Source organism: Eschrichtius robustus, chromosome 2 (assembly GCF_028021215.1).
Source record: "Eschrichtius robustus isolate mEscRob2 chromosome 2, mEscRob2.pri, whole genome shotgun sequence".
NCBI classification, from domain to species: domain Eukaryota; kingdom Metazoa; phylum Chordata; class Mammalia; order Artiodactyla; family Eschrichtiidae; genus Eschrichtius; species Eschrichtius robustus.
Window position 1 is genome coordinate 6,315,271 of NC_090825.1, and position 25,015 is coordinate 6,340,285.

The following is a 25,015-nucleotide window of genomic DNA, read 5'->3' on the forward strand; positions in this document are numbered from 1 at the left end:
GTTCTCACTTTTAATGGCAATCATTCTAGAATACATGACTGACTTCTGGGCCACAGTTGAAATTGTGCTGTCTGTGGTTTCGTCTCCTGGGAAACTCAAGTTCATCGTGGTGCGTGTGCTGTGAGTGTCTTCAGAACTGTCCAGATGTTCCAGGCACACAGCTGTCCAGGTAGCCCTGGAGATGTTCCTCCTCAAATGTGCCGGTCTCCTGGGTTAACTGGGTCAACCCTGATGTGAAACCTCGTGTACATTTCGACCTGTGTCTGAAATGAGGAGGTGACTGTCCCTGTTGATTATGGGATAATGTGTGACAGTTCACTTGGTCTTTATTCCTGGATCGTCAAAGGCCTTCCCCATTTGTCTTTATCTCCCAAATATGTTGCAGGTAGTCAAAATCCATAGAGATATGACCAATGGGTTGGAAAAGTACTATATTTAGGAATTCTTGGGAATTGATCATTGTTTTCACAGGTATAACATTTTATCTCTAGAAGTATATATATGTATGTACTCTCTCTGCCTATATACAGATATATAAGTATAGATATAAATGTAGATGTAGATATATAGTTATATACACTTGGAAATATATACATAAATATGCAGGTATTTATGCATAAATACTACATGCATATACATATGCAATTCAGGTAATTATATATTTTCATTATAAAAGTCTTTATTTTAAAAAAATCAGAAAGTAGAAATAAAAATTCCTCAGTGTAATGACTTAACCTAGACGGTAATTTCTTTTGTTCGTATTTATTTCTAGGTATTTTTCTTGATGCATAGATTTCAATTTTTTCTTACATTTCTGTACTCGTGACTATAAGAATGTGTTATCTCTCTGTCTGCTTAGCTTTATTTCATAAACTGTGTGTTTATTTTATTGCAAAATGTGTGACTGTACCGGGCATCATATGCCCAGCTTGCTGGATCATACACCCAGGGTGGCCGTTCAACCTGCGATTATACACAATGTTCTAGTGAAGAAGGGTTTTGTCTTTAAGGTCTTTCTCTATCTCAACTGCTTTCCCGAAACAAATTTCTGAAAGTCAGTCAATGTGTGAGAATGTTACTTCCATATGCCTTTTATTTTTCAACGTCTGAGAGATATATATGTGTTATGTATGTGTGTGTTTATGTTGGCATCGACGTACTATGTTAGTGGTCTGACCTGATTGCTTCTTATATTAGTATTTGTACCCATTTTTTGAAATCTGTATTCAAGCGTGACTTTTTTTTTTACTTTATAGAAATGAAAAACATGACAATGAAAGTATTTTTAGTAAGTGTGAAAGGAGTAAAATCTTCTTGCCTGCATGTGGAAGCCACTCTAAGTATTTCTGACGCTCTGTGATGTATTGCTTGCTATAAGCTAAGAAAAATGGTGCTTCTCCCTGAACCAGATCCTTTAGGAGATGAAAGTAGCATGTGGTTTCAGTAAGACATCAGGGAATAAATTTATTGACGTACTTGAGTCCTTTTGATGACTTATCTCCCTAATTATTTAAGTTGGATAACTTGAGTTTCAACTTGGTTTGACAGTTGGTTTGTAATATAGAATTTTCAAGGCGGTCAATGTGTGAATAAGCATATTATATTTGCATATCCTGTTAACAAACCTAGATTCCATGTTTGGCATTATGAAGAAAGAAGAACGCAAGTCATTTTTAAAAAATAGTTCCAGGTGTTTGGTTGGAGGTTTGGTTTTATGATGTGTCTATCCTTTTTGTTTCCAGGCAGTGGCTCAAGTCTGAAGACATTCAGAGAATCTCATTGCTTTTCTACAATAAAATACTAGAAAAAGAAGTAAGCTATATTTTTCTTCAAAATCAATCGTTTTTCCAAAATATTAGTTTTTTAAAAATTCCATCATGAAATTGTATTCATAGCATTTTACATGCAACATTTAAACTGCCTCTAACCATATCCGATTTCTTTCTAGCTTTTCCTGTGGTTCTTCCAGGCATACATTGTTTTACCACATTTCTGGTTACCAGGTTTCTGTCTTTGGCGAGTCACCTCTTTCAACACTCCTGTTAGTAAATGATGTCTGTGTGATGTGGAGCTAAGGGAAAAGGAAGAAGTTAATATCTTGCTTTCTCAGTGAGAAATTTTCGTAGAAAAGTTTTTAAAAGAAAGCAAAATCCTTTCTGACAAGTTTACAGTGTCTTTACACAAATTATTTTAACTTTTTGATAAAAATATGAGATTTACATTCAACCCCTGTTTGGGAGAATTAGAAACTTTTAAGTTTTGTTGCATCTAAATACTTTCACATTTTAACTCCTAAAGTAGAGCTATTTCAGGCACGAATAAATAACCAGACATTTAATTTGTACATGTCAAGCTTAACCAGGATTTGCTAAAATGAATTAAGTAATTATTGCAGAAAGGACAACTGTTCTAGGTTGACCTTATTCATTTGCCTTTTTTTTTCATGTTGATCTAGAAAAAGAGCAGGTTAGAGGTAATTTGCACCATCTAACCGTGTAATTATAGTCTTAGTTTGAACAAAAGCTACTATGTTAATGGCAACAGTCACAGCACAGATATTAAAACTCTGTTGAGAAAATCCAGTTCATTGTTTTATGGATATTGAATGGACGTAGAAAATATCAAAATTCTTTCCAAAACTCATCAAGGTTGGATTTTACAATTACACCTAAGCTTTCTTTTGTACTAGTTAGTGATCAAGAAGGTCAATTTTCTGTCTCTAAGTTAGGGACTTTGACTGCAGAGAGTTTACCAAATTGATGTTTGATACAATTTATTATTATTATTATTGAACAACTTAGACAGTAATGACTACTTACTGTTTAAATGTTAAATTATTTCCTTCCTGATAGAAGTCCTTTTCCTTGATTAATACCACAAGGAAATTCCAAGTCATGTCTCTGCACAAAGCACAGAAAATAAGGACATAACTGAGTGCATAAAATATAATCACATTTCAGCAATTACGCTAGCAGAGCTTCTTCATCAGCATTGTAAATTATCCTGGCTATGAAGTCACAAAAGTCACCAAAGAAATATTCTAGTAAACAGAAAATGATCATTATTAAAACATGCAGCTTTTGCTGACGTTCCCCATGCGTACATATTTGCAGAGGCCGACTTTGAGGCAGGCTTTAGGCAGCACTGAGATTTAAGCTCACTTTTTGTCCTCCTATTCCCAACCTGCTCTTCAGGCCAGCAGGAGGGGTAAAAGGCAGCAAGACATAGAGGAAGAGAAGCCAGACCACCCAGAGGTCCATCATCTGCACCAAAATCCCAGAGGCTAAACTCGAGAAATACATACCTAACTTCCCACAACTTGGGACACAGTTTGTGCAGATACACTCATGCGACCTGCCAGCATTGTCAGGAGGCTTCAATAGCATTGCCACAAAAACTTTATTTCCTTTAATTTTATCATAGAACCCTTGTTTGAGAGGCAATAGTGCCTCGTGGTTGGAAGCCTGGGTTCAGGAGCCAGTCCAGCGGGGTGAAGATTCTGGTTGCCCCATGTGCTGTGTGTTTCTAAGAATGTTAATCAGTTGCTCTGGTCCAAAGTTTTTTCATCCTAAACTAGAGACAGCAGTAGTTCCTGCCTCACGCAGTTGTTGTGAGGATTAAATGAGTTAGTCCGCAGAAAGCCTTGAGAGTGCCCGGCACACCATCACCAGAGTCAAGGGGACATGTGGCAGACTGTTACCATCATGAGTGCAGCGTTGGCCGGCTTTTCCTGCATAAGCCAAGAAGGGCAGCCCCAGGCGGGCAGCTACACTGGTCAGTTTATGATCCTGGATGTTATGGAAAGCCATATGAAACTGCTGATTATGCTGGGCAAGTAGAAAGAGTCCAACAGCCAGACCCGGACAGGCAAACAGATGTTCATAGAGGACAGAGCCTGCTGGTCTTCTGTCTTATAATTTCGCTCACCACCTCTCAATGATAAAATAAAATGCTAAAACAAATAAATAAAACGAGAATATTGCATTTCCTCAGTATTCTTCAAAAGTAAAATATGGCTATGTGAAAAGTCAGTTGCTTTCCGCAAGCAATCTCGGACCTCAGACCCACAAGGGAAGCAGGACACCTGCACACTTCGTGGGTCCATTCAGTTCACTCACTCGTCTTTCTGGCCAGGTGCTCTGTCTCCTTGCTGGAGGGATTCGATTGCCTCTCCATGGGTTTCCGAACAGGTCGACTCACAAAAGTCATGGTCTTTGAAGTCACCCTTTCACAGCTCATTTGGAGGGAGGGAGCTCTCGTTGCCAGAGGGGAACAGCCATTGTCCTTAGGTGGTTTTTTTCCACAGTCTGCAGGTGACGAGTGTGATGTATGAACCAGGTACAGTTAGATGTACCTGCTGGATGACTGTTTCAGCCCTTCTCTCAGACAACTTGTCATTCCTGGTTTCTTTTCTCGCCTTAGTACCGAGCCACTGCACTGCCAGCCTTCAAGTATTACGTGACCTGCGCTTGCCTCATATTCTTCTGCATCTTCATCGTGCAGATCCTGGTCTTACCCAAGTAAGTACATACGGTTCTACGTTGTGATTCTCACTGGGTGTGTATTTCTGCTGGACTCAGTTATACTAAGGGTCACGAGAGGATGCACAGTTTCCAACGGAGCGCTTATGTAACACGGGCGGGCGGCAGGCAGGGTGGGGAGAGGACGGCGGGCAGGGGAGGTGATTTCAGGCTCTGTGAAGCTAAGTGGCCCCCGTGTCTTACTCAGTTTTAGTAATTTTGAATTTTCCAAGTGGACATGTTGATTGACCTTCTAGGAATTTTTTAAAAAATAAATTTAACCATTTTACTTTGATTTCCGTATTATTCTGATGCTCATGTCTAAGAAATGTAACCCAATAAGTTTACCCAGAAAGAGCAAAATCACCAGATGTTGTTTCTGATAAACAAACAACATTATTATGTATTGAAAGGACAAAACCTGCTCTGGGCTTACTTTGCCCACCCCTCCATTCTGATTTCGTGTTCTTCTCCCTGAAGCCCACCCTCTCCGCCATCTCTGAGTGTTATGAGCCCCTCTCCAGCTCGCCCCTCCCAGGAGAGACCTGGGTACAGAGAACTGGGTAACCAGATTTCACACTTTCGCATTTTTCCTCCTACTGGTGAAAACCGAATCACTCCATGATTCCTAGGTAGGCGTTCTCTTACACCTTATTAAGGAGTGGAATGTAAGTCAACTGACTTTCTTTAAAGAAACTGATTCTTTCTCATCATACAATCTAAAAGAAAATGCTTGTCCTTCTTTTAATAATTGGGGATAAGAAAGAAATTTAAGAAAAAATTTCTTTCCACTCATCATTACCTCTTTTGTAAAGGCCACAGCAACCATTTTCAATCTAGTTGGAGTTAGTTGTATTATTGCATTTAACTTCAGCGGTGCAGCCAGCATTTGAGGGCAACCTGAATTGCTGAGGCTGGGTTCCAGTTTGTCTCATGAAGATGCTGAGCAAACTAGAAAGAAATGGTCTGCCTTTCCCTCCATACCCCAAAGGATGTTCTTCTGGACAACTAGCCAATACCAAGGCATTTAAAGATTAATAACAAGTGATCGTATTATTCATACATGTACAATCCCAAAGCTATCTGCCCCCTTTTAGAAGAGGTTCCCACTGGCCACCCGTTTCCTCCCCTTTCCCCCCATAAATGAGCATTGAAATACATTTGCCAAATGAGTTCTCCCTCTAGACTTACACAGTCTTCAGTGAACTTTGCCAAGGTCAACCTGTCAGTTTTCCAATGAAAACAAAAAATGTTAACAATTAAGCTTCTTCTAAGTTCCAGGCCTCTGCCACATGGTGCAGGAGAGAAACAGCTGTTCCTGCACAGACAAGGCTTATTGAATAGTAAAGCCGAAGGGCATGTAAAAAGTGATGTAGTTGAAACAAGTGTTACCAAGGGGAATGAGCCCTTATTTACACTCTAAAGTAGAGACATTCATTCATTTTTCTACATCTTCCTATTGGATGAGTATTTTCATATTTTCTACATCACAATTAAGACAGGGTTTATCACCTACTGTTTGGGAGGGGAGAAAGTGACCAGAGTGTTATAAAAGACAATGCCAAAGAAGACAAAAGGACTTCTGGGGACCAGGAAAAACATTCCATGGAATTACACTTTAAAAAAAAATCAAGTTGGTGTCTTTTCTGTCTTCGCTTTTATTTTTTTGTCTCTTTTCTGTTGTGTTGTTTTACGGGAACCCATCGAAGTTCATTCCCTCAAGCATCATTACCAATTATTGTGTTTCTCTTGAGCAACAAGTTGGATTTTGAGCATGAGTGTTGTGAAATAGGTACGGGTCACATTTCCCTTTCTGTGTTGGCAGTTAGAAGGCGCAGAGTAAGGTCTGCGGACGCCTTTCATGGAGACTTTAGACCTGCACTTTCTATACCGGCCTCACAGTATAGTATAGTATAGTATAGTATAGTATAGTATAGTATAGTATAGTATAGTATAGTATAGTCCTTTTCCTTCATTTTTCTTTCACGTTAATGTCCTAATTTTTCTTTTTTTCTTTTTAAAAATTCTTGCTCTGAAATATTTCAAAGATACAGAAAAGTACAGAGCATAATATAATAAATATGCATTTGCACACAATCCAGATTTCACAAATGTTGAGCCTGTGTCATACTGACTATATATAAGTTTCTGTGCTCTTGGGGACATTATTGGTTGGGTATGCTTCCTGTAAACAGTATCTATTGTTACGGGGTTTTTTTGTTTATTCAATCTGATATCTTTTTGTATATTAATGTGACTTTATTCCATTTGTATTTTGATTCTTTTATTGATGCGTGTGGACCCACTTCTACTCTCTTATTTTATGTTTCATTTACTTTGCTTTTCCTTGGTTTTCCCCATGCCCCAAATCTCCCATCTTCTTAACCTCTAAAGGATTGATCAAGTTTTCTTTATTCTTATTTTTCCTTTACTTGCTCTATATATAGAGAGCAGGGGGGATAGAAGGGGGATCCTATATATTTTCTTTCAATGATTACCATTGAAATTTTAACACATATTCTTAATTTAATAAATTATAAAGTTAATCATTATGTCTCTTCTATGTAATTATTTCTTAGGATTTTAGTTCCAGATGGTAATTACAGTCAATATTTATTAAGACTTACATTCTTTATCATTTTATTTGTTCATCAGTGCTTTGTAAAAATTATTTCTTCCTACAAGTTTATTCTCCTTCTTGATGATGTGTATCATTAGTATCTGTGAGTAGCAATAGCTCCTTTTTTTGTTTGTATTAAAATACCTTTAGCTGCTTTATTTCAGTTTGCCCTTGAATAATAGTTTGGGTGTAAAATTCTTATTTTCCCTTAGTATTTTGATGATATTATTACATTGAATTTCAGCTTCTGTTGTTGCTAAGGAAATGTCTTCTGTCAATCCCATTACATTCCTTTGTACGTAATCGGTCTTTCCTATTTGTATGCTTTTCAGCTTTTTATTTTTTGGTGGGGGGGGCCCCGGATTTTTACTATATTGTTTCTAGATATGCACTTGTTCTTATTTCCCTACGTGACTAGTTGTGATTTTTGTTCAGTCTGAGGATTCTTGTCTTTGCTTAGTTCTTAGCAATTGACTGCCTGTTTCACCTCACATATTGCTTCTCTCTTTTCTCTGTCCTTTCCTCCTAGAACTCTTATTAATTGTACATTGTGCTGTTCATTCTGTGCTCCAGGTCCTGTAATTTTTCCTCAAAGTTCCCACCTCTTTAATTCTTTGTGCTGCATTCTGGTGAATTCCTCATCCACAATGAGTTTATAATTTCAAAGATCACTTTTTCATATCTAAGAAGTCTACTTTTTATCTGAGTTTTTCTTATAATTCTCTATTTTGCCTATGCTTTTTATTTTTTTCCATTTATTTTCAGATTTTAAACACGTTGTATGAAAATATCACTTGTTTCCTTCTGTTATTTATGGTTCATAAGTGCATGAATTCTGTTATTTACTCTCACTATTGTCTCTTTCGTGGTCATGTGTCTCCTTGTGTTATCTGTAATTTCAACTGAGCTCATCAACGCAAGAGTTTAGGTCCATGGTGACCTCATGTGTTCTGAGTTCTGAAGGCATCACTATGATATAGTTTTCACTGTATCTCTGCCAGGACCTCTGGGGTTCACCAATTCAAGCCACAGTATTTTTTAAAAATACTTAAGTCATGTGAGTTTGATTAGCCCCTTAACGTGGATCAGGATTGGGGATCTCAGTTGTCAAAGATTATTCCTTTTCCACTTATGACCCTACATAGATACTTGGCATCCCTGAAAATTACTAGGCTGTTGGGCATAGTTTTTATGTTTCCTGTTTCCTGATAGGACAGCCCTTTATGCCTTCTGACTTTATTCAGGAGCTCAGTTCTAGTTTTCCATTGAGAAAGTCCTGTGAGCATCACCAACCTTGTACTGACATTAAATCTCACATTCACTCCATGGCATGTATCAGCCCCTGGTCCCTCCCGGGCCATTTAGCATCAGTGCCTCTTGGCATTCTGCTTTGAATACCTTCTTGTGTGTCTAGTGTGTTCTCTTCCTTGCTCTGAGTGCATCCATTTAAAAATAATAATTCTGTTATATTTTATGAAGCATGTTTATTGAGATAATGGTGCTTCTCACTTTTTCTAGTATGCCCTCACTTGTTTTTAAATATGCTGAATTACAGTTTTATTTTGTTTGTTCTTTTGGTAAACTGCTTCATGTTTTGGGGGGGGGGGGCGGGGAAGGAGACAAATGATTAAATGAGTGAGTAAATGAATAAGTAGTGAGTGAATGAATAACTAAGGAGGAACTTATGACCGTGAAAGGACCAGAAAGGGGAAGTGTATCCCTGAAACGGGGTCTTACATCATCCCTTTTGGGCCCATAATTTTCAAATCTGGCTCTAGTCTCAGGATTTGAGCAGATGTAATTAAATTATTAGTTGGCTCCTCTTTTTGGAGTTGTTCTCTCACTTCTGTCAGCCTTGTACTATAACTTTATCAGAAATGTGAGCTACCTTCAAAGACCAGAAATGAGCAAGCATGAATCTTTACATTTTTTAGTAGTTTCATTCATATTGTCTGCCAAACTAAATAGATTATGTTAAACTATTCATGGCAATTATTAAAATAAGAATGATTTTTTTCTAATAAAGTTCAGTGAGATATCATATGTTTCATTACCCAAGCAAAATTAAGAATAATGACATTTTCCTTAAGGAAAATTAATGGCAAATTACAATATTAAATGTCTTAGAACTATTATTTCCACTGAGATTCTTTAATACGCATTCTGTTACTCATGTTAATAATCAATGCTCATTAATGATTTAATAATCATTTCAAAAGAGTTGCTTTTATTTTGTTATCTTCAAAAAGGGGGAAAAAAATAGGAGAAAGTTTAATGGTAGAATCGTTCATGTCCATTGAAAGAAGGCTTGGTTTTCTAAACAGAAATGATGGAGAACAACTTTTGTGAAGGCAGTTTGCTTTGGTGGGCAACCAAATTGGTTGGCCCCCATATTGGATACCATGAAGGTAATTTGCTCCCTGCATACCTTGATGCAGTGGATGTGAATCTTTGGGCAAAGCAAAAAACTAAAGAAGGAAGAGAAGAGAAGGGAAAGGAAGAGAAGGGAAGGGAAGCAAAAAATGAAGCAAGATAATTCTCACTGTCCAAGATAAATGAACCAGGTACCTTTTACTGAGATGAACAATATTCAACTCTGGATTCAGGTCATCCGAAAGTAAGGAAATGCCTCACAGTTAGTAGCTTGAATATAAGTTAGAAGTTTTGTTCCTTCCTCATAATCAAAGGCCCGAGGTCCCTCAGATTCCTTGGGAGCCCTGGGTCCCTCCAGCACACAGCTCTGCTTTCCCTCGAGTTTGGTCCTCATCTTCATTTCTAAGATGGCAGCACCCACATTCTGAGCAACAAGATGGAGGAACAGACCCAGAAGCAGAGGACAGAAGCATTTATAACTGCCGTCTCTGCAGACGCCTCCAAGAAACTACCTCATGACACCTTGGTCTATAACTCAAGACTGAGATCTTAGTCCCATGTGCAAACCTAGCTGCAAGGGAGGCTGGAATGTGCAGCCTTTAGTCTCTGTAACAGGGTGCCCATCTGAAAACTCTATTATCAGGAAAAGATGGATTTCATGAAAACCAGTAATCTCTCCAGGAATGAAAGATGATTTTAGTTGTGGTTACCTATATGTCACTGATACAGTAAGATTTGAAGGACAATAATAATAAAAAGGGAGCTGAATGTGTTTTTACTCAATGAAACAGGCCATTGTACTTTTACTTTGTATCTGGGCAATATTCTGAGCATTTGTAATAAAAATAGAAATTCATAAGAGAAATTCATACATACATTCTGTCCATCATTTGTGGAATCACTTCTACAGCTGTTTTTCAAGCTACCATATACCAAGCATAGTTCGAGATGCTGGGAAAGCAGCAGTAAGTAACCCCCCAAAAGTCCTTTCTCTCCTACAGCTTACATTCTATTAGGAGGCACAACACTAATGTAATAAACAAATACATATTAATTCAGTTGTAATAAGCTTTAAGAAAAATTAAAAGAGTAGGCTACTATAGAGTGAGGGAAGGTGGTAATTCAGATGAGGGCTGTCAGGGAAGGCATCACTGATTCCGTGATACTGAAGAGAAGTCTGAATGAATTGAAATGAGAATTACGTGGATATCTGGCAGAAGAACATTCTAGATGATGGAAGTCACAGGTGTGTTCAAGGACCAGCAAGGAGGCAGGATGGCAGGAGCAGAGTGAGCCCTGAGAGAGTATGGAGATGGGATCACAGGAGCAGTGAGACAGGCAGGTCGTGGTGACCTTCACAGGCTACTGGAGAACTTTGGATTGAATGCTGAGTGTGATGAGAAGCCCTGGAAGGTTCTCAGCTGAGGACATGCTGTTGCTGTGCTTGGGGTATTGTTCTTGCTGTTCCGGAAGAGGGAGAGGGTGGGAATAGGAAGACCAAGGAAGATGATGGGAGTAGCAGTGGAGGTGTAAAAAGTGATCAAATTCTGAGATGTGTTATGAAGAGTGATGAGGAAAGTCTTGCTATTAGATTGGAGATGAAGAATAAGGGAAAGCTAAGTTCTGTGGGGGTTTTTTGTTTTTTGTTTTTGGCCTGAGCAAATGGAAAAATTGGGCAGCCGTTTAGAGAGGGAGACTCCAGGGGAAGGAACAAGTCAGAGAGGAGCATGGAATGAAAGGCTCAGCTCTGAGCATCGGAGGCATGTGTGTGCGTATTAAGTGTCCAGGTGGTGGGGCTTCATGATGGGGAGGGGAGGGTGTATGTGAGCTGGCGGTTCATGGAAGGAGTCAGGGCTGGAGTCATAATTTGGAAGAATCAGAGCATAGGTAGTATTTATATCCCTGGGAGGTGATGAGCTCACCTAAGGAGTGAGTGTAGAAAGAGAACGCCACAGACCTTCGGAAAATTCAGGTCTTCAGCCCTTATTGTTGGCATGAAGTGGAAGCTCTTAACTCTGCCAAATGTAACTCCTTTTCCCTTTCCAGCCTCACAGGACTTTCAAGTGGGCGGAACAGCTCAAAGCAAAGTCCTATTATTGGAGAAAGGCTGCAATAATCTGTAATGGTGATGAATATTTAAATGCCTTTTCTCCTTTTCATTCTTTGATTCTTTCTTTTAACAAAGAACCTTTCATTTTGAGGTTCTATCACCTATCACTTAAAGGGGGGGGGGATTTTTATTATTTCATGCTAACGTATAGTTAAAGAAAAGTTTTTTTTTCCTTTGGTTCTTATTATCCTTGCTAAATACCACGTAACAGACGTGAACAGAGCTTCGATGAGAGAATCCGCATCATTCTCAGGGGGAGGAAGCTGAGGGCACAGAGGGAGAAGGGATATGAAAGTCATCACATTAAACAGAATTCCAGAGAAAGACGCCGTTATTTACCCATAGAAATGGTTTATAATTAATATAACTCTTAGACTTTGGGGGAAGGATGTATCTGTCTGCTGCATTTTTCCTGTCAGCAAAGGTACATCCTCATCTCCATCAGGACCACCTGTAAGCAATAAACCAACTGGCAAAAAACCAAAAGGAACAAAGACCTTGTCTCAAATCAGCCTTTTCCATATACTGTAACAATACACTGGATTAAAGTGCCCAAGTCAAAAATTATCACTAAGAAGTGTAATTTTTCTTGCCTCCTGACAGGGGAGAGTCAAGTTTGCTTTTCAGTGAGTATATAAATCAATTATGACTGTTTGTTTAAAAAAAAAAAAACAAAGGTTTGCAACCAGAATGTTAATTAAAATTGATTGCATTACACAAACAACTGGATGTGCTTAATGAGCCTGAACACGCTTTTGATAGAACAGGCAGGATAAATGGTTATATTTAAGAGCTTTTGACCAACCATGACTTTGCCTTAGGGTAGTTCTTGTTCTCTGGGGTGAAAGTTACATTCAACCAGACAAGAATGTCAATGTCTGGACTGGAGCATTGGACAGCCCACCCCGGTGGTGCAGGTCACCCAGAATGTGAGCCACTCTGGGTCTGGATCTCAGGCTGTGACATCATGTTCTGCATACAAGATCATATCAACTACACACAGAGATAGTTGTACTTCTTCCTCTCCAATCTAATGCCTTTTATTTCATTTTCCTGCCTAATTTCCCTGGCTAGAACCTCCAGTATAACATTCCATAGAAGTAGCCACGGCACACGTACGATCTTGGGAGGAAAGCATTCAGTCTTTCATTGTTAAGTATGATGTTACCTGTGTGTTTTTCAAAGATGCCTTTTATCAGGATAAAGGAAATGCCTTTGGTTATAGTCTGTTGAGTGTTTTTATAATAAAAGGGTGTTGGACTTTGTTATACTGAGCTATTGAGATGATCATGTGGGTTATCTTTCCTTTATTCTGTTAATACAGTGTATCGCATTAATTGATTTTCAGATATTAAACCAACCTTGCCTTTCTCAGATAAATCCCACTTGGTCACGGTATATAACCCTTTTTATATGTGACTAGATTCAGTTTGCTAATATTTTGACAAGGATTTTTGTATCTATATTCATAAGAGATATTGGTCTCTAGTTTCGTTTTCTTGTGCTGTCCTCGTCTGGTATTAGTATCAAAGTGATACTGGCCTCATAGAACCACTTAGTAACTGTTCCATCCCCTTTATTTTCTGGAAGAGTTTGTGAAAAAGTGGTATTAATCCTTCCTTAAGTGTCTTGTTGAACTCACCAATGAAGCCATCTGTGCATGAGCTTTTCTTTGTGAGTAGTTTTTATTTTTGTTTTGTTTTTTAATTACTAATTCAATTTCTTTACTTTTATAGGCCTATTCAGATTTTCTATTTCTTATTGAGTCACGTTTGGTAGTTAGTGTCGTAACATACATTTAAGAATACTCATTCCTGCTTTAATGAGCATTTGTCATCCATTCCACCGAAACGCAGATAGTTCCTCGTATCAGGACCACTGTTTTCCCTTATCTACCTCTCGTCCCCCTTTAACGGATTCTGACGTATGAGAAGAAGCAAAGTAGGGGTCATCAGATACATTAAGGAAAAAATATCACCAGATACTGTTCACTGTATCCAGTGGATTATTATAAAATGTGGGAGTCAAATTTTAACACCCTTATTGTTTTCTTGGGCTCTAATATAGCTGTTTGACCCAACTCCAGAATGTCCAGGATTTCTATCAAGCATCTTCATGGTGGAATAATTATTCCTAAAAACCAACATTGAAATGCACTTTAGAAAACAAGAGCCTATGAAACTCACTATAGTACATGAATCTTTTATTTAAATTCTGATTCACAAAATAAGTCATGTGATTTGAACATAGATTAAACCATGATAATGGTCATTAAATCTGTTGAGATTTGTGTAGTTAAAGGCCAGTGTAATCCATTATCACTTATCCATTCGTAAGGAAATTCAGCTATGGCATATCCTATGGAATATGTAGATATTGTCTCCATACTTCTAATTAAAACTGAATGGTTGGCTCTTTTTCAAAGGAAAAAGGAAGAAAGTTGAAGTAACTGATTTTAATTATTCCTAGGTTTGCATCTAACCACTAATGCTACCATAGTGCCTAGAAAAAAAACTTGAGTTAATGGATTAGAGTCCTGTAAAGAAAACAGAAATGGCCTCAGGTATTTCACCATGGGAATTTAATAAAGTGAAGTGCTTACAGAATGAGGGGAAAGCTGAGAAACCAAACGGGATGAAAGCAACCAAGAGGTGCGCAAGGGAGGAATCTGCTGCCACCCTAGGTTTGAAAGGACACAGGAGGGACGTGATGTCACCAGGAATGCAGGGTCCTGGACCTGCCTGCAGAGGCTAGAGCCATGCCCAGGCAGGATTCTTCCCCGACAGGGATCTGCAACCTCAGAGACAGCAGGAGTTGCAGCCCATTCAGAGAATGACTGCTACGTAGAGAGTAAGGAGAGATACCCATGCTTCCTCCTTCCCCCTTCCAGTCATTCCCCGCTACTTCCCATTGGCCAAACCTTGTTAGAACCAGTTGGCAAATAGTCTGGAAAATGGAGTTTGTAGGAGATGGAATGGAAAAGTGTTTGAAAACAAACAGGAAATTACCAGCACACTTGGTGATGAATTTTCCCAAATTTGTTGAAATACATTAGCCTCCAAAGGCAAGAACCTCTGTGAACAGCAAGGAGAATAAATATAAATAACACTACATGTGGTGTATTATACTCAAACTGTTGAAGCCAAAGAAAAAAAGAAGGAAAAAAAAAAAAAACAACTGTAAATGAAGCCAGAGGAAAAAAGACATTTCATACAAGGCATCAGTGATGGAAATATTGGCTGACTTCTTATCAGAACCACTGATATATGCATAGTCAATCCTGAATTAAATATTCAGTAAAAATATTCCTTTTTTTAAAAATGAGATGAAAGACATTTTGCAAATGAAAGAAAGCTAGAGGAATTCATCACCAGCAAACCTATAGTATAAGGAGTGCTAATGGAAGTTCTTCAAGCTGAACTGAAATGATACCAGAGGCAAGCTTAAATCTACAGGAGGGAATGAAGAGCAGAACATGCTTAATATGTAAGAGTATAAAAGACTGTACCCTTATAATGTATTATTTTTTCTAAAAGACTGCTGATCATTTAATGCAAAAATAATAACTACACTAAGAATTAAGATGCAGAGAAGAGCGGGATTATATTGTTGTCAGGACCTTATGTATTTCCAAGTGACGCAATATTAATGCTAAGTAACTTCTGATAAATTAATCATGTATATTTTATTTCTTGAGCAATCACTAAAAAGTACAAAAAGGTATAGCTAACAAATCAATAGAAGAAATTAAAAGTCCTATGAAAATATTAGATTAATGAAAAACGGCAATAAGGGAGAAACAGAACCAAAAGGACACGAGACAAATAGAAAACAAATAGTAAAATGGCAGATTTAAAATAAAGAATATCGACAAATATAATGGACCACCCCATACAAACCAAGCAGTAGGACAATAGACAAGAGATGGTAATATGGTAGGTTTATTATTAAATGTATAAGGACTAAACACTCCAAATAAAAGCATGACAAAGCCACATACTGTCTACAAGAGATGCTCTTTAAATACAGAAGGAAGTTAGGTTGGAGTTAAAAGGATGGAAAATGGAGGTCATATAAACAGTAAGCATAAGAAAGTTACTGTACATATGTTGATATCAGACAAAGTAGACATGAAGGCAAGAAGTGTTAACAGAGATAAAGAGCAACATTGAAAATTGGTGAAAAGTTCAGTTTATCAGAAAACATAAAATCATTAAATGGCATATACTTAAAACACAGCTATAAAATACTTGAAAGGAAAAAAACCTGAAAAAAAAGAGAGAGTATTAGACAAATCAATAATCAGATTTAGATACTTAGTATCCCTTTTATATCTTACTATATATAAGGATATTGAAAAGCTGAGCAAGATTGTCAGCCTATGAATTGGCATTCATAGAACACTAAGTCCAACAGTAAAATACATGTTATTTTAAACTGTACATGGAACATTGACCAAGATATAAAATAAAATCATCTCAACAAATTTGAAAAGATTGAAATAAATATGAGAAGATGAAAAACTTGTAGACATACCTAACTACACCAACGCCAACTTAGAAATTGAAAACAATAGAATATCTAAAAATAATCCCAACTATTTCAATGTTAAACTATATACTTCTGAATAACCTATGAGTCAAGTAAAAAAATCAAGACAAAGTAGAAAATGTTTGGTATATCAAAGTAAAATGTATGGAATGTATCTATAACACTGATTTAGAGAGCTTTAAAACACTTATATTTGAAAAAAAAGAAAGTTAAAATCAGTTTTTTACATTTCCAACATAGGAAGCCAGAAAAAGATGAGCAAATCCAGTGAATAGAAGGGAATATATACTAAAGAAGAAATCAGTAAAACAGAAAACAACCAACAGAAAAAACAACCAACTTTTGGCTAAAAGTTGGTTCTTTAAAAATTTTTGTAAATGCCTAACCACTAGCAAGACTGATCAAGAAAAAAAGCAGTAATCACAAACCACCCAAACTAATAATATAAGGAATAAAATGGGATTTACTACAGATCCTACAGATTTTAACAGGATAAATATGGAATGTTATAAACTACTCAAGGCCAAAAATATCTACAATTTAGATAAAATGGGAAAATTCATTGAATATACAACTTATCAAAACGGACATGTATGTAATCAAAATTTAAATGGGTATTTATCTATTAACTGTATTAAATTTTTTTTTTACTCAAGTGATTTCTGTGAATTTTACCAAACATTTTAAGAAAATAAGGTAGAGGGCTTCCCTGGTGGCGCAGTGGTTAAGAATCTGCCTGCCAATGCAGGGGACACGGGTTCGAGCCCTGGTCTGGGAAGATCCCACATGCCGCGGAGCAACCAAGCCCGTGAGCCACAACTACTGAGCTTGCGCGTCTGGAGCTTGTGCTCCGCAACGGGAGAGGCCACGACAGTGAGAGGCCCGCGCACCGCGATGAAGAGAGGCCCCCGCTCGCCGCAACTGGAGAAAGCCCTCGCGCGGAAACGAAGACCCAACACAGCCAAAAATAAATAAATAAATAAATGAATAAATAAATTTATAAAAAAAAAAAAAGAAAATAAGGTAGAAAGAACTGGTCAAATACTAACAAATTTCATAATTGTGAATGGATGAAAGTGTCCTATTCTTGGAAAGACACTCAAAGTTGAGGCTACAAACCAAAGACCACTTCTGTGCCACCTTTAAAAGATCTAGCTAAAATTAAAAGATAGAGAAATGTTGGAAATAAAGGATGGAAAAGAGTTATTTCAGGAAACAGCTTAAAGAAATAGGAAAGCCTCAATAATATAAATTTCTGACAATATAGAGTTCAAATGAAAGGCATTTAGCATGAAAGAAAGAGACATATTACAGTACAATCACCAAGAAAAGTTAAGAATCATAAATCTTTATGCACTCCAACATCTCTCTGAAATAAACAGACACTATTAAAATGTTCAGATGTATCTACAAACCCACAATCTTAGTTGGAAATATTAATACATTCTAAAATTGACAGACCAAATTGAGACAATAAGTCAGCCCACTGGGGATCTAACTAACTCATCAGGCTCTGACAATAGATATATTGAAAGAACATGCTTTGTTTCCAGCAAAAAGAGAATATAAATATATATCATTTTTAGAAATTCATAAGACATAATAGAAATAGAACGTATTTATCACATCACAGAAGAAAAAGAAATTGTCAAAGTAGAAATAACAGAGACCACAATCTCTGATCAAACCTAATGAAATTAGAAATAACAAGGACAGACCAAAAATAATCTCCTTGTGGAATTACTCTTGTATTAAAAGGAAATGGAAATTGAAATTATAGGCTTTTTAGAAAATAATGGCAATGAGTAGCTATAAATCAAAAACTGTGGGATTTGGCTAAAGCAGTAATTACAGGAATATTTATGTCCTTAAATGCATTTATTAGAAAATACAAAATATTGGCAATAAATGACAATCAAGAAAAAGAACAATGAAAGTTTAAATAAAGAAGGAGGAAGGGTTTTTTTAAGTTAAATCAGAAACCAATAACATAGAAAATGATCAGAAAGCATAGACCTTAATTATAAACCGAAAGTTCATTCTTTGAGAAGTTCAACAAACATGCAAAGCTTCAAAAGTTTGATCTAGAGAGAATAAGAAAAATAACACTAAGGACAAGAAGAAATCGCTTCAAATATGGCTACTTCTAAAATTATAAGAGAATATTAAGGAGATTATTTCATATTCAAAAATCTAAATGAAATGGATAATTTTCCTGGAAAGTTGAACCAGTAAACATGACAGAAATGTGACATGTCTACTCCTAAAAACAGAGAGGGGGTCAGGAATACAGCTGTGTGGATTAGAAAACTAATCAACTGTGTGCACCCTGACCGTACCACTTGGTAGGGGTGTAACTTTAGGCAAGTTTCTCAACTTCTCTGGGCGTCAGTTTCTCTTTGGTAAAATGAGGAAATAACAATAACTGCTGTCCAGAATTACACACACATATAAAGCCTTTAAAACAGTGCTTGACACATACATAGTCAATATTCTGTCATCATATTATCATGTCATCACCCCATCGCCATCACCCATCACTATCACCAGATGGTTTTATAGCTGAGACTTACCAAACCTTCAAGAAGAGATCAGTCGTATTTAAGCAGTTTCAGACCTGAATTCCCTGGCGGTCCAGTGGTTAGGACTCTGCACTTTCACTGCAGGGGGCACAGGTTCGAACTAAGATCCTGCAAGCCGCAAGGTGTGTCCAAAAAATAAAAAAATAAACAGTTTCAGACCTAAGAAAAAGCTATAATGTTTCTGAAGTCAACCTTATGTAGCTGGCATCACCTTGACACCAACAAGGAACCAAGAGAGCACAGAGTCAAAGAAAACCCATCAGAGCTCTCTTATAAAGATGCATGAGAAAGATGGCAAATGGAAGTTTAGCAGATGAGTTCCTGTGTCTCTCCTGGGTCACAGGAGTAACGACAGCCCTCCATACACTCCCCTTCCTCCACACTGCCTGGCTAATAGGAAGCTCTGAGAGTCTGTGATGGGGAGATGCTGAGATTTTGGCTTCTGACCAAGGACTAAGGAGTGATGTCTGAAAAACAAGGGGTGTTTGGGATAGGGAAGTACGGAGGCATGCGGTGCTTCCCTTTCCTAGGCTGTGAACCACTCGAAACAGGGATGACATTGTACTCGTCTTTGCACCATTCCAGCCCAGCATGGGCCTGGCCATGAGACTAGTCAAAACACAGGTGTATTTGGTATATACACACCTTCCTAGCAGACACTTATTGTTACTCATAAGATGTGAACAACTGTCATTATCAGGCCAGGTATTTGAAAGCATTGTGCACCGTGTCTAGGAGCTAACTCAGTACCCCATAAATATATCATTAGGTCCGGTTCAAGTGCGTAGTGGTTTGAAGTCCAGGTTTTGTAGATCTTGCTTGATGTGTAATCATCTCTCAAGATAGAGTAGGTATCTGAGTGTGAGCTGAGTGGACCCTTCCCATCCTGATGGCATGAGGGGACTACTCACTTCACTGATTACTTGCCTCTTTTCCCTCCCCGAGGGACTCACAGCTGTGCACTCACTGGGCATTTCAGCTTGTTGCTGGTTTGCATCTGAGTCTTCCTTTCAGTGGATTGCCTTTCAGGGTGCCCGTACTCTTCTCAGTGCCAGTTCTTCTGTCTCTTCGGTATCTCTAGCCGACCTCATTAGCAAGAGCTTCCATTGTGGTCTCAGGTATCACTGACCTCTCTTTGGATGCTGCATCTGAATTTCATCCAATTATTCATTATAGCTCATCTTTTTTAATACCCCAAACACTGCTTCCTTTGGATTACATGACGTTTTAAGAGGCCTTGAATTTTTTAATTATTTAAAGGACCTCTCAGAAATGCATACAATTCTTATGACCACATTTATCTACCTGTAACCTGTCGGTGGCAGAACCTGTAACTCAGTGGGCACATTTTTCACATGATCACAGGAAGCTTGTGTGTTCAGTGGCTCATGCAAGACTGTAAAGGCCACGGCCTCTGAAATCTTTGGGGAACCTCAGTAAACATTTAGCTGCGTCAGTCTTGAAGGAAATTGTATCTGGTTGGATTGTCCTGGGGCGGGTGAGGACTCAGTGTTTCCAAGCGAACCAGATGAGGCTGCCCTGGAGGTAGCAGCTGCCAGGACATCAACAGCAGGGGAAAGGGCACCGAGATGGACGTGATCAGGTGTGGGCATGAGAGCGCTGGTTGCAGAGGCAAGTCATAAAAAGATGGTTTTTCTTTAATGAAGAACTGATGATTGTAGGGCAGTTTTAATGGGTCATAGCAAGTGGATCAGACACAACCATAGATGTTTTTCTATGGACGTATCTTTGGTTTGTTTTTAGCTCCATTTTCATTTCTCAAGAAATTAGTGAGGATTGAAGTCCTCATTTAATGAAACCCTAATTAATCCAAAAGTATTCGTGATGGCTTTTCAGAAAAATCGAAGCTATCCCCACACTAACCTGTTCCTTTTTGTTTCCTGGTAGAACGTCCATTCTCGGGATTTCCTTTGGAGCTGCATTTCTCTCGCTTGCCTTTATCCTTTTCGTCTGCTTTGCTGGACAGCTTTTGGTAGGTACTTCAAATATGGAACTTCTTTGAAAAGTGTGCTCATTGAATGAAAACTGATTTCTTCCTCAAGACAGGGAGCTTGTTGATTTACTGTTTCAGGAGATATACATCCAAGTAGAGAAATATGGACTCTTCATGTCAACAGCCCAGAGTATAAACTGAGGCAGCCCGTGCACAGCCAAGACACTAATCTGAAGGTTACTTGAAATGTTGGATATCATGCTATAAAATTGTATTTATGTTTATTTGTTTCTGTCAGCATTTTTTATCTCCTCTAAGTTTTCAGAGTATTTATAGCAGCAAATACTAGTGTAATAGGAGGCTTTTAATGACCGGGAGAATTAAAATGTAAACCAAATGTGTCTTTAATGTCAACTTTTAAGGTATAAACTTTTGGAAAATATGAAAATAGCAAATGTAAAAATATCTCTTATTAGTGTTTTAATTTAAAACTAATCATTGTCAGCACTTATGGTTTAAATGCTAGTTCAGGATTTAAGAATTAAATCTCACTGCATTCCTGAGTCTAAAGCAAGTGTTGCTGGGTGGCCCTACCTCCATGAGAGCATCCTAAGAAAGCCAACAATGAGATAGGAGTGCCAAAAGACAGTCAAGGTTCCATTTTGTTCATCTGAGGTGAGTTGAAACAGGAGAGGCCACTATGAACCAGATTCCAAGCATTGGGTGCATTCTAGTTGGATATGTGAAATCACTTGGCCAAAAAGGGTTAAGATTCCAAAGCATGTCCCTACCTCTGGACAGTAGACACTGCCTCCTCTGCCTTGTACCTTTGCAAACTTTTGTGGGTTTTGTTTGCTATATCATAGTTTGGATGTTTCCAATTGCATTGGAAACTCTTCCAAAAGTGAAACTGTTGTTTCTGATTTCCCCGAACACACACATGGCATCTTGAGTCTCTTAAAAATCCCCTGAAGACCTTGTAGGTTGTAGAGAAGATTGAGTAACTGTTGACCACGGGAACCCTTGTCAAGTTCTAAGATACAAGGAATTCTTAACATACAAGGGAGCCTGACTTTCTATGTTCAGAATTTCCTTGTGTGGAAAAGCACACAGACTCCACTCTTTCTCTTCCTGGCTCCCAAAAAACTTCTGCAGCCCGTTTCTCAGGTTTTCAGAAGAGGAACTGTCATTCGTGATTCCACTGGAAATCCAAACCCTGTTCTAATTAAAGCAGATTCTATCACTGTGTCTCAGTAGCCATCCTTCTCTTTTTCTATTCCAAGGAATCCAGTCATGGGGGTGGCGGGAATATAGTGTATATTTAGGGTTTCAAACTGACATTTCTTTCCACTGTCTAAGTTGCTATAGGAAAGAAACAGAGAGCCAGAGGAGGGAGAAAGAATCTCCCGATCAACTTTGCTGCCTTGGTGGGAATGCTTTGCTCTTATATGACGTCTCCCCTCTCAGCCTTGGTATAATCTGACCTCACTGTTGAACCTTTCGTGGCTTTTGGTCCCTCCTAGACCTGCCAGTGGTGCCTCAGGGGGTTCAAGGTCCAACATTCCTGGCTCCTGGTTCCTCCCACTCCCCGAGGGCGTCCCAAGACTCTGACACCCACACACCAGATGCTAGGAAGTTCCTAACTCTGTGTTGTCTCAAAGAGAAAAGTTCAAGGCTGCAAATGAACTAGTGTTTAACCTCCAACTCACAGGAAGCCTGTACTTTGCCAAAGTGGTCAGGAAGACCAAACTTGAAGACATCTGGCCTTTCTAAACTTGAATCAATAGGATCTGTGAATGAGTCTGCCCCCAGAGGCCAGCTGTGATGCTTGGTCCAGATGTAATCCTGGTAAAATTCAAAGAGGAATTCTTCTCATTCCAATAAGAGGTTCTTTTCACTCTTTAAAACATTATGTAAGGATTTTTTTTTTTTATCTTTCAACATCAAACATAGTCATGCAGAAGGCTTTAAGTGTGCTTTCTACTCTACCCTCCAAATTCGGTCAAAAACTACATATATCACCTTTGAGACTCTGGTTAAGTCTTTTCCAAGCCACAGTTTCCTCACATGGAAATTGGAAATCAACCATCCTCACAGCTTCTCAGGATGATTGGAGATATTAAATGTTAAGGACCTAGCAGGATACCAACAGATTTTCAACAAACAGCAGCTACCATTATTTTCCGTCACTGCATATTTTAGAGTGCCTATTCTTAGAGCACTTTAGACAAACCCTTTTTAAGGCAGCAAACAACAACATTAACTTTTTAAAAATTAATATGAGTTCTCATAGTGTTTTGAACAAAGATCAAAATGATAAATGCTTGCTTCTGTCTCTTTTTTAAAAAAAAATTTGCAGTTCTTACATGTGACATTTAATGTAATACTTAAGTGTCACTCTACAAACAACAAATTTAAATTGAAGAAGAAAAAAAACCTATGTATATCACAAATATTCCACAGTGGTCATAGAGAAGTATGAGGTTTTATTGTGATTTGCACTTATTTATGGATTAAATACTGAGTTTATGAAAGAACACTGAATATCCCAGACTCATCTTCTATTAACTGATGTTCACCTTCTGAAAACTTAAATGCCAAAGGCAGTATCAATGCTAATATCGGTATTAAATTCAACGTATGAAGAAAGAAATTAAAATACATCTATGAAGGAGGTTGAGAAAAGGTAGGCCTGACAGATATTTTTCCTCCAAGACCTTTACCTTTATTATCCTCTGTTGCACAAAAAGTGCAACATAATAGATACAATTGATAGGTCATTGTTCAGCTGGGTGTGATAAAAAGGTAGAGAAACATCAAAGTGGGCAGAAAATAAGAGTGATAAGGAAATGCAATTTTTTTCCTGTTGATTAAAAAGATATGTGTTCAGTGACACATTCAGAGAAAAATGCCAGGGAATCTGTTTGTTATAATCATGATTGCTGGGGGAAGCCTGGCCTCTCCTCTCCCTCCGGTCACCCTAGCCCACACCTTCCCCAGTGCTGGCCCTCCCCTCCCCTCCCCCATTGCCCACTTCTTAGTTCTTGCCCATGGGGGTGGGCTCTGCACCTGCTCGCCTTCCTAGAAACTTTCTCAGAAGCATCACCAGCCCTTGTGATGGGTCCTTCTTTGAGCACCATGGGACTCAGGATCTGCACCATGTAATTTGACACTCGATTGTATAACATCTCGCTGACCCCCATTTTTTTTATTTTTTGGTGAGTGTGACTGCTGTTTCTCCTTGTATACAGTAGGTTCCTTAAGGCCAGGGTTGTTTCCTACACTTGCTTTCTATCTCCCAGGGAATCCAGCAGAATGCTAACCTCATAAATGAGTTTGCAATGAGCATATGCTAAGTAAGCGCTACTGGACTTCTATGATTTCCATGAGGTTCTTTTTCCTTTCTCCACTCATCAAGCTCCATGTAGCACCTCCCTTGTCTCACCAACCCTCCCCCATTCATCCTCAGGCAGAGTTATGTGCCCTGAGAGCCCGTGTTCATCCTTCTTTCTCCAGATGCCCTGGCGTGGGGATGAGCTCTGTGTGTAACTGAACATACGAAGGACTGAATGGTGGTCCATGGCCCTCATCTCGCTGCACTGAAATTCCTTCTCATACGCACCATGAATCTTTGACTCTGACGTGCTTCGGGCTGACTTCTCCTTTGGAAATAATCTCCTAACCTTCATAAACTAATTCTGAAGAGCCCTCCTTTTCCACCACTGGCTTCCCTAGTGCCTGCTGTTTGGGCTTCCTATTTTCTATTCTGATTTGTATTCTTTCAGGTGAAAAAAATCATCAGTGAGTTCACCTCAGCCCTGTTTTTTTTTCATTGAGTATTTCAGGCACTTGAAGCACAAGATAAATATTTAATGTCAGTTACCTTAAAGGCAACGTCCTGGCACCACTGCTCAGAGAACATCCCACACCCACCCTCGCCCAGACTCGACTTCCCCCAAGCTCGCAGCTCTGAATTCAGCTCACAGTCACCGCATCCCTGCTCCCGGTTCTGGCAAGCTCCTGGCTTGCCTGCATCCTGGACCATCATCCCGTGTTCTCACTTGTCAGACCTCCTTCACCGCCTGTGCATCGGTCCCCTTAGGAGGTGCTTAGCTTTCTACAACAGACACTGGTTAGCATTTCACAATCGTAAACTTGAGAGCTGAAAGGGACCCAAGAGATAACCTTGGTCAGCCCCACATTTTGTGGATGAGGGACCCAGGACTTGAGATGCCATTCACTTCAGTGAGTTCCCATTTCTACATACTTAAAAGTTTCCCTCCCTGACAAATAATGCAGGAGTTG

General features: G+C 38.6%; 1 protein-coding gene across 1 annotated transcript in view; it reads left to right on the plus strand.

The window, feature by feature from the left end:
• Positions 1 to 25,015, plus strand: part of ADCY2 (adenylate cyclase 2) — a 438,100-nt gene that overhangs the window by 334,376 nt on the left and 78,709 nt on the right. The window contains exons 13-15 of the mRNA XM_068531874.1: positions 1,743 to 1,812; positions 4,423 to 4,520; positions 20,665 to 20,749. Of these exons, the coding sequence (XP_068387975.1) occupies positions 1,743 to 1,812; positions 4,423 to 4,520; positions 20,665 to 20,749 (253 nt within the window). The remainder of the gene's footprint in view (positions 1 to 1,742; positions 1,813 to 4,422; positions 4,521 to 20,664; positions 20,750 to 25,015) is intronic.